Source organism: Lygodium microphyllum, chromosome 3, assembly GCF_053477565.2.
Source record: "Lygodium microphyllum isolate KBCC chromosome 3, Lygodium_microphyllum_v1.1.10, whole genome shotgun sequence".
In the NCBI taxonomy this organism is placed as follows: Eukaryota; Viridiplantae; Streptophyta; class Polypodiopsida; order Schizaeales; family Lygodiaceae; genus Lygodium; species Lygodium microphyllum.
This window is the reverse complement of record NC_141137.1, coordinates 110,232,055-110,243,509: the sequence shown is the minus strand read 5'-3', so window position 1 is coordinate 110,243,509 and position 11,455 is coordinate 110,232,055. Positions and strand designations below refer to the sequence as shown.

Sequence of the window (11,455 nt, the reverse complement as noted above, 5' to 3'; positions counted from 1 at the left end):
AGAGTTATAACCAATCTAGATGTTTATTTATACTGGTTTTTAAAATAAATTCAAACTTGTGTTCTAAAGACAAATAAAAACTTGCCTCCATAGCATATGATAGCTTCAACTCCAAAGCTCATCATATTGAAGTTTGCCTCGAAAATAGACATTCCTATTGCCAATGAGGTCGTAGCCCAATAGGATAGAGTGCGGGTTGAATATTGCAAGTGCATGAGTTTGATCCCAGCAGCACCAATCTATTCATGTCTAAGATTCATTCCTATCATATAGGGCATGAACTGCCTTCAACCCTTGAAAACTCAACTTCCTGCAATATTTAGTATGGCATTCATAACTACATGGCCACAACACAAGCTCCAAGGGCACTATCTCATGGGTTCTATGATACCTAGCTATGGATATATGATGTGAATCACGCGCGTGCGCGCGCAGACACACATACTCTCTCTCTCTCTCTCTCTCTCTCTCTCTCTCTCTCTCAAAAAGTCAAAACGTAAAATAATACCCGAGGACCCATACCCTTATCACAAGACCTTGAAATTTTTCTGATCAACAGATCATAAAATAAAATAAAAATAAACGAGACATTTCCATGACCATTCTGTCTTTCCAGAGAGTAAATAGAAAGGATAACTTTACCAAATAGCAGCTAGAAGGCCACGAGAGTGGCAAACAATCAAAATGGCTAAACAAGTATGTCATGGTATCATTTACTATTCCACATTGAATTTGAGCACGGCACGTGACATAGTTTATCTTCTTGCCTGCAACACAATCAGCAATTTACTTTTCTGATGGTTGCTAGTCCTTGGCAGTCTCTTTACCACTTGAAAGATACCTGTGAGGAAACATAAAACCATTGGTATTGCACATGAAGAGAATGTGCAGCTTGAAACTGAGGTGGCATCATATAACTTTTGTGCTGTACAAATCGTCATCAGTCCATGTACCCATTATGTGATGCCCATCGAGAGAGCTGGTATAGCTGGACAGTCTCGTTTGCTGCATGGCAGGAGAGAAGCAAATAGTTGCGAGGACGCACCATCCATGCAAATCGCATGAACAGACCAGAATAAACACACATCGCTGCAAAAATAGACATTTTTGAGTTCCAATACCATTTGTGAACTTGATGAGCAAATTGGTTTAGTCACGAAGTAGATCTTGAAAATGTATCCCCTGCTAAGACTTGAACTGCCTATTAAGCAAAACACCTTATGTCTAAACACCACAGAGACCTTTTCTTTTAATGAACAAGTAAATTACTAAAATACATAGATATACTTGTATTAGAAAAAAGCTCAGGCTAGTTCAGATCCAATTTTTCAAAAAAAAAAATTCACGCTCCAATCTGTTATGAGAACTGCAAAATATACTTAACATTATGTTAAGTCTTACCTGAAGTCATGTTGCCTGATATCATTTCAGGTGGCTTCTGCGTGTCAACCAAGCCCTAAAAACCATGAAATGCTGTATTTTTAGGGCTTCAAATAGTAACAGTACTTACGAGATGACACTTTTGAAACCAGCTCATAAACATTTCTATGATCTAAAATCTATCCTCGAAGTGATTGAGATATGGCACTTCCATGAGCAGATATTTACAGCAGTAGACTTGGAGGCATGCTTAAGATGAATGTTGTTCTCATACAAACTAACCAAGTATGTACCCTTGCACAATACAGCACCAAAAGCTAAGTGAGCAAAGTGTGCATGTGTGTGCGAAGACCAGCAGATTTTTGAAATGAGAGAAGCTGAACATACCAAGGCCTGTAAAACAATCTTATAAATACACAAAGAAAGTTTTACTGAATTAACTTGAACTATTTTGCAAAATGAAGTTCAAACAAACTATTTGCTTTCACCTCTTTATAAAGCATTGTTCCCTGACCCATATTAGCAGAATTCCCTGTGGGTTGGCTTGGAAAATAGCCACAGAATTGATCGGTCCTGACTAGTAATAAGCTCATTCTTGAAATACAGGTAGCCTTGACCTGTCCTTGAAATAACCTCAGAAAATAGCTATGGAATTTATCAGTCCTGAATAGTAATAAGCTCGTCCTTGAAATACGGATATCTTTACCAGATCAACTGATCTAATTTTCTCTCAGAAATAGTCCTAGAATTGGCAATCAGCCCCAAATAGAAAGTTACTTTGTTATCAAAATGGTATAGGTATTTGTTGCTTGAGTTCAGCCCCGAATGTACAGTCAGATCGTTCTTAAAAAGTATACCCTAGTTGTCACTTGGAGGGTAAGGCAACAGTGTCTGAACATCAGCAAAACCCCTCAATCCAAGGTTTGGCAACTTTCCAAATTCCAAGAGCACAGCTGGTTTAATAAATTCTAAGCCATCTATGTCATACTAAACATAAAACAATCTGCCATCCTTTGGGTCTATTCATAGTTTAAATTTGTCACAACACTGTTAGCCTGCCTAATTTTTAGGGTTTGTCAGTCTGTCATCTCCTAGTTGTGAGCTCCTATCAGAGTCTGACAGAGACAATGGAACTCTGACAGTTTAGCGTGCATTTACATGCATTTCTCCTGTTTGTGCACAGTCAGTGTGCTTTCATCCAGCCTATCTCCAATTGCCTGGATTTTCTCGGGCATTTTCTGTATTATCCAGCCTATCCCAACATCCCTGGATTTTTTCTGACACATCAGCAGCCACTGCACAGCATTTACTGCTGCCGGCCAGTCAGACCATACTGTGCAGGTCGGCCAGTTTTGGTGGTAGACAGCTATTTACAGCTGGCTGGGCTGGGCAGTTTCATTCATCTTCTGCAGGTCGCTGATTCACACACAGTCTCTAGCATACTCCTCCATCTCCGGTGCTGCTGCTGACATCACCATTCTCAGCCTGATCTGGTGCCCTCACTAATGCCTTGGGCTGCGTGCAAGGACTAATCAGTCCACACTACTGTATTCAGCATTCATCTTCAGTCAATGCAACTATCTTCCTTCTTCCTGCTGTCTCTCTCTTTGTTTCTCTCTATGTTAGTGTCCTTCCGTTATGCACTCACATGGTATCATAACCAAATGAGAGGACACAAAGGTGACCAGAGTTCAGGCGCCCTTTTCAAACTGCTGATGCAGCCCTCCCCATCCATGGGTTGCTGAAACACAGCCCTCAAGGTGCCAGGCAACAATCAACCCTTGCGTTTTGCTGAAAATGCAGCCCTTTCTGGTGGCTCTCGACCATCTCCATCAACATTTTTTTGCACACATGGTCATCTTTGGTGCAGGCAACAGTTTCTCCCCTCCACACAGATCCTCTATATTGGTTCTCTCATGAACCTATAGCTGATTTCCCTGTTCAAGGGGCTGTCTACAGCAAATGCAGGTTTTCTAGGTATTTGCAAGTCATTAAAGATATCTAATCAAGAATTTGCAGGATTTGATTACTCAAAGGATAAGCATTCTCATCATTCCTCTCAAAGGCGGTGAGATTATTGCAATGATTCTCGCGCAAACCGCAAAGAAAGGCGGTCACCTAGTCCATTTGTCTAGCGACCTTCTCCTCCCCCTTCCCTCCATGTTTCTCAAAAGACTCCACACCCTGGTCTTAAGATGCCTCCTATGGCACCCTCAGTGTAAGTGCCCATACTTCTTTCTTTGCCCAAGGAGGACTGCTTGGATGGTTCCAACTATTCATTGCGGTCATGTAAGGTGGAGTGTAAAAAGTCGGACTTCCATCGTGAGAAAATGGAACAAATCAATTGCTACCCTATCTAGACAGCCATGAAAGTTGTCTCCATTGATGGTGCACCAAATATAATGTTTGTTTGGCCAAAAGGGCCCTCAAACTACTATCACTACTGCCGTGGTCTCAAGGCAACCACAAAAGAAGAAGACCAAGATGTTTGACCAAAAGCAAATAAACAAGAACCAAAGCATAAGGATGGAGGTACACCACCTTTGCCATCCAAAAAGAAGCTAATATATCAACAATTAGTAAAATATACAAGAGAAGCACGATGTTTCTCTTATTGCCATTTTTTCCCTAAGTCTCAGCAAAACGGGTTATTATAGCACTATGAGCTGAGATTCTCTTTCTTTGAGATCTCAAGCCTAGTACACTTTTTGGATAACTTTGTTGTGAAGAATGTGATTTTCTCACAATTTCATCGCAAGAGATCCCTCTATTTGTGAGAGGAAAAGTGTAGAACTGCATGGAAACTATGCAAAATAGTTGTCTAAACAAACACTCTGTGAAATTGGGCTCAAATATTGGCTGTCATTTTTAGGGTTTTGCAAGCTGAAGTATTCACGTGTATTTTTTAACACTCTACAATCGGTTGGAGACCAACATTGCAAGTAACAAGGTCATTATGCACCTGTGGATCAATTGTGCCACGTGAAATCGCTAAGATTCACAACATTCTATCGCAAGCAATGTATGGAAGAATTAAGAAAATGCAAGATAGTACCTAGTAAAATGCATATTGCAAGGATCAGATTAATTACCCTTCATTTTTTGACATGAATTGAATGTTGGTTTGTTGTGGCAATCATGCAAATCTGAAGTACACGTCTGAATTTGTTCACTTTGACAGTAAATTGGACGTGCAAAGGTTAGCGCAAAGCACTCGAATTGATGCATGAACAAGATTGAGGCTTCATAGAGCAGATCGGATCAATTTGAAACTCAGATTTACATGTGTTACACATTGTTTGCAACATGCAACAATGTAGGACCATATTTGCACCTCCAATGTCACTTTTGCACGTCAATTGGACTATGGACAACATGTATTCTTATACATTACAATTGTTAGTGTGAATTGACAGATTTGTTGCAGATTTGGTCAAGGTTGGTGAGATCGATAGAGAACATTGTGTTGAAGAGAAGTCTAAGCTAATTCAAAAGCAAGGCACATGGGACTCACTGGCATCAAGAGAGTGTTGGTTTGTGACAGCAAGTCACTTGTGATTTGTACAAGCTTTAAATAACGATGAAGAAATGTTGAAGGGATGCCAATCTTTGGGGCCTATCATGTGTCATCTACTGTACAAGAGGATTCTAGCTCTCCTATTCAATGAGTATTTTGTTTATTTGCTAATTTATTTCATATTTGTGCAAGTTATTTTATGATCACTGCTCTTTAAATTGTTTCTAAAGGCAAGTTTCAATTACTTAGGCCATAACTATGACTTTACTGACTTGCACTTCACATATACACCTTGCATGTACACAACTTAATAATGCCAAAGCTAAGCATTCAAAATACACATCCTCATGACATATGAGTCTATGTTCCTTCACATCCATGAAATAGAGCCTCCTTCGATTTTGTCTTTAGAGAGGATCGGCTCATTGACAGTGATGCTTTGAGCCATATGACTCCTCGAGAAGATTTGTTGTAGGATCTCTATCCATCAAAGGGTATAGAAGCTGTTGATGGCATTTCTTCAGTGCCTACTTGTGAGATTGATATCTTGCCTCTATTGCTTGACCGTCTATTAAGCTCCATTTCAGAAGTCCTACATGTTCCAAATTTGGGATTTTCACTCCTCTCCATTATGGCCTTTCTAGACTTGATACCCGAGTTGTCTTCATCGAGTAGGTCGTCTTTGTTAAGGATTCTTCTACATGATCCATTTTAGTAACAAATTGGCAAGAGAGGCCCACACAAGCTCCATTCCTTTTTCTTCGTGCAAGGCTCTCCAAGGTAGTTTTTCATTGCTACACCCATTCCTGATTATGCAACATTGATCCCACAAATTCCATCCCAACCCCACCATCTCCTCTAGTGGTTTTCTCCTATCCCCCATCCCTTTCAAAGGGGAACAACATCGACGATGCATCTATGGATTTCCTTGTGTAAAATGATGCTATGGTCTATACTAAGAAAACACAAAATATATGAACACAACTAAAACACAAGAACGCAATAAATGCAAAAACACAAAACACAATCAAAGAAAAGAGAGAACTCTAAAGTGAATGAATCAATACGATAAATGCATGTTAGAATGTATAGAATACTCATAGGCAAAGCAATGTGAGTGGTCGGAGATGAGGTTATCACAGTACATTGTATGGATTGATTCATACTGTATGATCCGTACACTACCGTACTACACATATTCGTACAATTTAGTACCATAATTTTGGCCACTCTTCCCTAAGGCTACAACTTTTTTTCTTTCTTTCTCCTTTCTTTTTTTCTCTTCTTTCTTTCTTCTCTCTCTCCGTGAAGCCTCTCTCCCCCTCTCTCCCTCAAGTCCCTAACACTCTTTTTTCTCTAAAGCCTATGTGTATATGTATGTATGTCTCTCTCTCTCTCTCTCTCTCTCTCTCTCTCTCTCTCTCTCTCTCTCTCAACCTTCTCTCTCAAGCCTACTCTTATTTGTAGGATCCTTCATGTATAATATATCCACACCCATCCATGTACCGTACTGTACATATTCGTATGATTTAGTACAAAAGAACTGGCCCTTTTTGGCCACTCTCCCCCAAGCCTATGTATTTCTTTCTTTCTTTCTCCTTTCTTTTTTCTTCTCTCTCTCTCTCAAGCCTATTCTTATTTGTACAATCCTTCGTGTATGATGTATCCACTCCCATCTATGTACTTGTAACTTGTAGGTAACAATACTGCATTTTGCGCATGCGACATGAGGTTTTGGCGTGTTACCCTTAAATATTCATCTTATATACTCTAATAGCATTGCTATTTAGATTTAAAACATCTATTCTATTATCTTTAAAATAATCAAGTTATTTTTTCTTTCGTACTAATATCGTACCGTACCTTATAAAATCTTAAAGTACCATTTAGTACCGTATTTTATCGTACCATACCGTATCATACCTTTCGTCCTCGACAACTATGGTCGGATCCCAAGGTCTATAACCACCAATTGGAGCTGAAAGTGAAAGAGTAGTAGGCTAGAAACCAAAACACAATAGTTTGGAGGCTAAGTCTGATAAACACAATAGTTTATCATCTACCAAAGGTTGAGAAAAGCTGGACAACAGAGGCAACTTGCACAGCGTGAAAACGCATACAGCAAAGGTATGATGATGACATCAACAACCAGCGATAGCTTAAAGGTTGAAAACACAACTTTGTGACTCCTCGCAACAAAGCTGTTGAGCTATCTTACCATTAGCTTTAATTAAACAGCCCCATTTCTCTCACTATTTCATCACCCAGCATTTATGGCCTTTTTAGTCAGCAGTCAGCTAGTATTTTCAGCTTCTAGCTATTTATAGTTGCTCCTCCAATGGTGGGTGGCCATTCATTCTTTTGCAAATTGTAGCACATTCCAACTTATGGTGGCATTCCTCCATCATTCAATGCTTCCTTCCATCATCAGGTTGATCCAATGCCTTTATTTATGCTTTGAGCTGTGTGCAAGGACTCATCAGTCCATGTTGTATTCAGCATTCTCTTGGAGCTCAATGTAGATTTTCTTCTTCCATTCTCTTCTTTCATTGCAGTCTTTCTCTTCCCTTCTTGCTTGATGTTCTATTGCGCACTCTAACACCAAAATCATGTCACCTATAGCTCAAAGAAAACCTCCAGACAGAACACTTGCCTAGCCAAGAAAATTCTCTCCCTATTGTCTAACTAGCCCAATCTACCACCCACAAGCCAGCCCACCTTGCAGGGCATGTTATCTCCCTCACTACCAAGTTGTGAGTGCATCTCTCCCTATTGTCCAACCAGCCCAATCAATCGCCCAGCCAAGAAGCTTCTCTCCCTATTGTCCAACCAGCCCAATCTACTGCCCACAAGCCACCCCAACCTTGCATGGCATGTTATCTCCCCGACTACAAAGTTGTGAGTGTGCAACATAGAGGAAACATGAACATGAAGAGAGAAGAGAAGAGAAAGACTGCAATGAAAGAAAAGAATGGAAGGAGAAAATATGCACTGAACTGAATGAAAGCTAAATGCAAAAGAGGCCTAACCAATTACCTGCACACAGCCCAAGGCATCAGTGAGGAGACTGGATCAGGCTGATGACAGGAGGTAGCACTGAAAGACAAAGATGACTCCCTATGCGTCAGAGTGTGCTAAAACCTGCAAAGGCAAAACTTGTGAATAATTGGCCAACTAATTGGGCCTGCTATAAATAGCAGGAATTGCCCAAATCTCGCCAATATGGTCAAACTGGCCCCAAAAATGCTGGATGACCTGAATAAAATAATCAAGGAAATACTATCACCTACTGGATCAGCTAGCTGCCTCATCCTAGCCGGTATGAACACAATCCAAATCCAATGAAAAAGAAATGCAGAGGCTGGAAACTAAGCAGTCAGTGTGAACACACACTGAACCAACTCAAAAAGAAATGCAAACTTGAGAAGGAGCTGCCTCCCCCGTCAAAACACATGACAGACTGAATGTCAAAGCTCCTAATGTCCCTGTCTAGCTCAGATTGAGGCTCACAAGTAGGAGATGACTGTGCATGACACATGCTTCCTAACACAAGTGTCAATCCACCCATGCATAACTAAACCTCTAGAATTGAATTTCTAGCATCTAACAATTATGGACAAAAGAGGAACAGCCATTTTTGAAACTTGTGAACTTTGAAAGTGATAGCTTCTTTGCACCCCACCCGCTTGCAATTCCTATTCTCATTCCCCTTCCTTATCCACATTTTGTGTCCAATGTATAAAGGCTGCAAACAATATGGACTTTTTCCAAATATGTTTCTTTGTTCTAAACAAAGGCCCTTTCAATTGATCCACACACTTCTTGAAAACATATGAGCTCCTTGGCCAATGGCTTTCCTTGGAATGACTTTTGCCTCCTAGAAACAAATGGACTTCTTGCCTTGGATTCATTGGGCTTCTCTTTTTTTTCTAGTTCACTAAGGACAAATGGGCTTTTTCCCTTGAAATTCATTGGGCTTCTCAGTTTTTTCTAGTTCACCAAGGGTCTTCTACAATCTGTAGAAGGTTTTGAGCAACAGATATATGTTGCTTAAACAGATAAAGGTTTGAGCAACAGATGTTGCGAGCAGGAAGTGCATCAAATGCAATGACAGAGCTATAACAGTCACATTAACCACTGACAGCAAAGCACAACTGTCTTTCTTTACGGTGAAACTTGAGCCCACAACCTATGCATCCAAAATCCTAGCAAAGACAATAAGGTTTGCTGATGTGCACATATTTTCTCTGCTTCTAAAAATCTCCATGACAAATCATTAATGCATCTAATATCTTCTCAACGTTTCACTATCCTATGAGCGAATTCGTATCGATCATTTCTTCCACCAGGAACCCTCGCGTGTGACCAATTGCTTCCCTTGTCCACTCTCTTTCCTACCGCAGGAAAAAATGCAGAGGATTAAACAAGCGTAACAGATGATCTAGCACAGGATTAGAGAAAGCATAGATCTGAAACATACCGCCACAACAAAACCCCAATTCGCAACGGGGCCCCAGAAATGCGTGGTCTTGGGACCGATTGGACTGTTAACGAAATTCCTGAGAGCAGCAGCAGCCATGCTGGACAGGCGCTGAGAGAGAGAAGGGGCAGCGCGTCAGTCTGAGGAATCGGAAAACAGAAAAATGATGCCAAATCTGAATTCCAAATTCCCACGAGGACTAATTTTCCAATTTCCCGAACAATACTCGGGAAAACTTGAGTCAAAACAAGGCTAATTATGTGATTATTAAATCAACTAACACTAATAATTGAATTTCTTCAAAAAGGGCTAATAATGATTAGACTAATAGGCCATCATCGGCTAGTCTTTTTTGGTTAGCTGTTTCTATTTTCCAAATATTTGTGAGAGATGGAAACCTCACTTAAAGTTTAGACACAAGCAAATATTTGTGCCATGAGGGAAAAGGCTTGAACTCACACACTGTGACACTCAAACCAACTAGACTATGACCCCATTGGTGCATATATTGATATTTTATCATTTAAAGTGAAAAGAACATTGGCAATATGTTGTTCATGTCTTTGTGGTAATTGTATTGTTTACAAAATGATGCACGACATCTCGAAATATTGTATCTAGCTGCTCTTGTCGTATTAAAAGTGGCTATATATGTTTCTTCGAATCTCCTAAGTGTATGTATATCATTTGTTGTATGTAGTTATCTAAACACGAAGTTGTCATTTGAACCACCTCAGTTCCCTAACAACCTTCATCATTTGCATTGGTAGATTTCATGAGTGTGTTAACTTCCTTCTCTTGTTATCACTTATTATCCTTATGTGTTTGTGGCCATTTTCTCTACAAGTGATGTCACTAAATTGATTGCTTATTACACATTCTCTATTTAGTAACTTTATGTCAATAAATTAATGACTCACATTTCTTTAAGTGTTGATGATGATCTAGCATGCCCATGAGACCATTTAGAGACGAATATTCCTAGTGCATCACTTAATGAGGTGATCAAAGCACTATGACGAGGATATCTGGTACAAGTAATAAAAGTTATGAAGGGGGAAGGAAGTGTCTACCAAGTGTAAAAGTGTACATAAGAACCAAGGACTTGCACATAAATGAAAATGGATTGAGTTCTAAGAAGAGGAAATGCATTAGCATTGTGTATATGTATTCATGTGTGCATCCAAGGACGCCTAGGAACGTTTACTTGTGTGTAATGAGCATTGCATTCGTTTGGGGTCATCCTCTCCCTTACAAGTCAAGGTTTAAGGTATTTTCTCTCTTAATGAATTAAGGAGAAAAGTAATTCTTTCACTAAGAAAAACAAGAGAGGTAATTCTCTCACTAAGAAAGACAAGAGACGTGATCCTATGGAAGTGAGGAGAGAAGTGATTTTCTCTTTCTAAGGTCTACGATGACACAAGCTTTTGTGGGAAGTCAATCTTAAGGTTGAGGCCCAAGGCAATCTAATGAACTCTCCCTATCTATGGCTCAAGGTGGTTGCATGGACCATAAGTTAAGAGTAGAGTTTAAAAAGCTACTTTTCTTAAAATAGACATGGTGAATCCATTTTTTAAATATCTCACAATAGAAAGTCGATCTCTAAAAATGACCTGTCAAGGTTTTCAAAAACAACAAGATCTAAAACTTTTGTGTTGAACGTTTTTCCATCTGAGCAACGCACAGAGAGATATTCCAAAATTGGTGCTTGCAGAGTAATGGAATAGCCACATCTTGGATGAAGATCAACCTTTACAATCTTGGCACTCAAGTCTCTCTCCAAGAAGAGAAGCTCTTGGAGCCTATAAAAAGGGAGGCTCTTCGTGGGTGTAGAGGAGAAGGGTGAAGGAAGCATCACTTTGCATGCATCCATGAGTAGAATGTCAAGATTGTGGGAGAGAAGGAAGGAGTCTCACTTGTAGCTTTCTTGCTTGCACAATGGGGGAATACACACAAGGGTGGAGGCTGAAAATAGTTTTTCTCTTCTTAGTTGTGTAAGCCAAAAGAACTCTCATACAAAGAAATAGAAGAACCCTATATATGGGTCTCAAACCAAACTCAACTAACTAAGGTGGCAT

The 11,455-nt window shown here is 39.9% G+C and overlaps 1 protein-coding gene across 1 annotated transcript; it reads right to left on the bottom strand.

Annotated features, from left to right (window-relative positions):
• Window positions 1-532: 532 nt before the first annotated feature.
• LOC148038743 (mitochondrial pyruvate carrier 1) lies at window positions 533-9,618 on the bottom strand. Its single transcript, XM_087674594.1, has 4 exons — window positions 9,378-9,618; window positions 1,402-1,456; window positions 954-1,089; window positions 533-841 (listed from the first exon to the last, which is right to left on the bottom strand). Exons 1-4 carry the CDS (start codon window positions 9,474-9,476, stop codon window positions 805-807), a joined length of 327 nt encoding a protein of 108 aa, XP_087530720.1. The 5' UTR covers window positions 9,477-9,618; the 3' UTR covers window positions 533-804.
• Window positions 9,619-11,455: the final 1,837 nt, after the last annotated feature.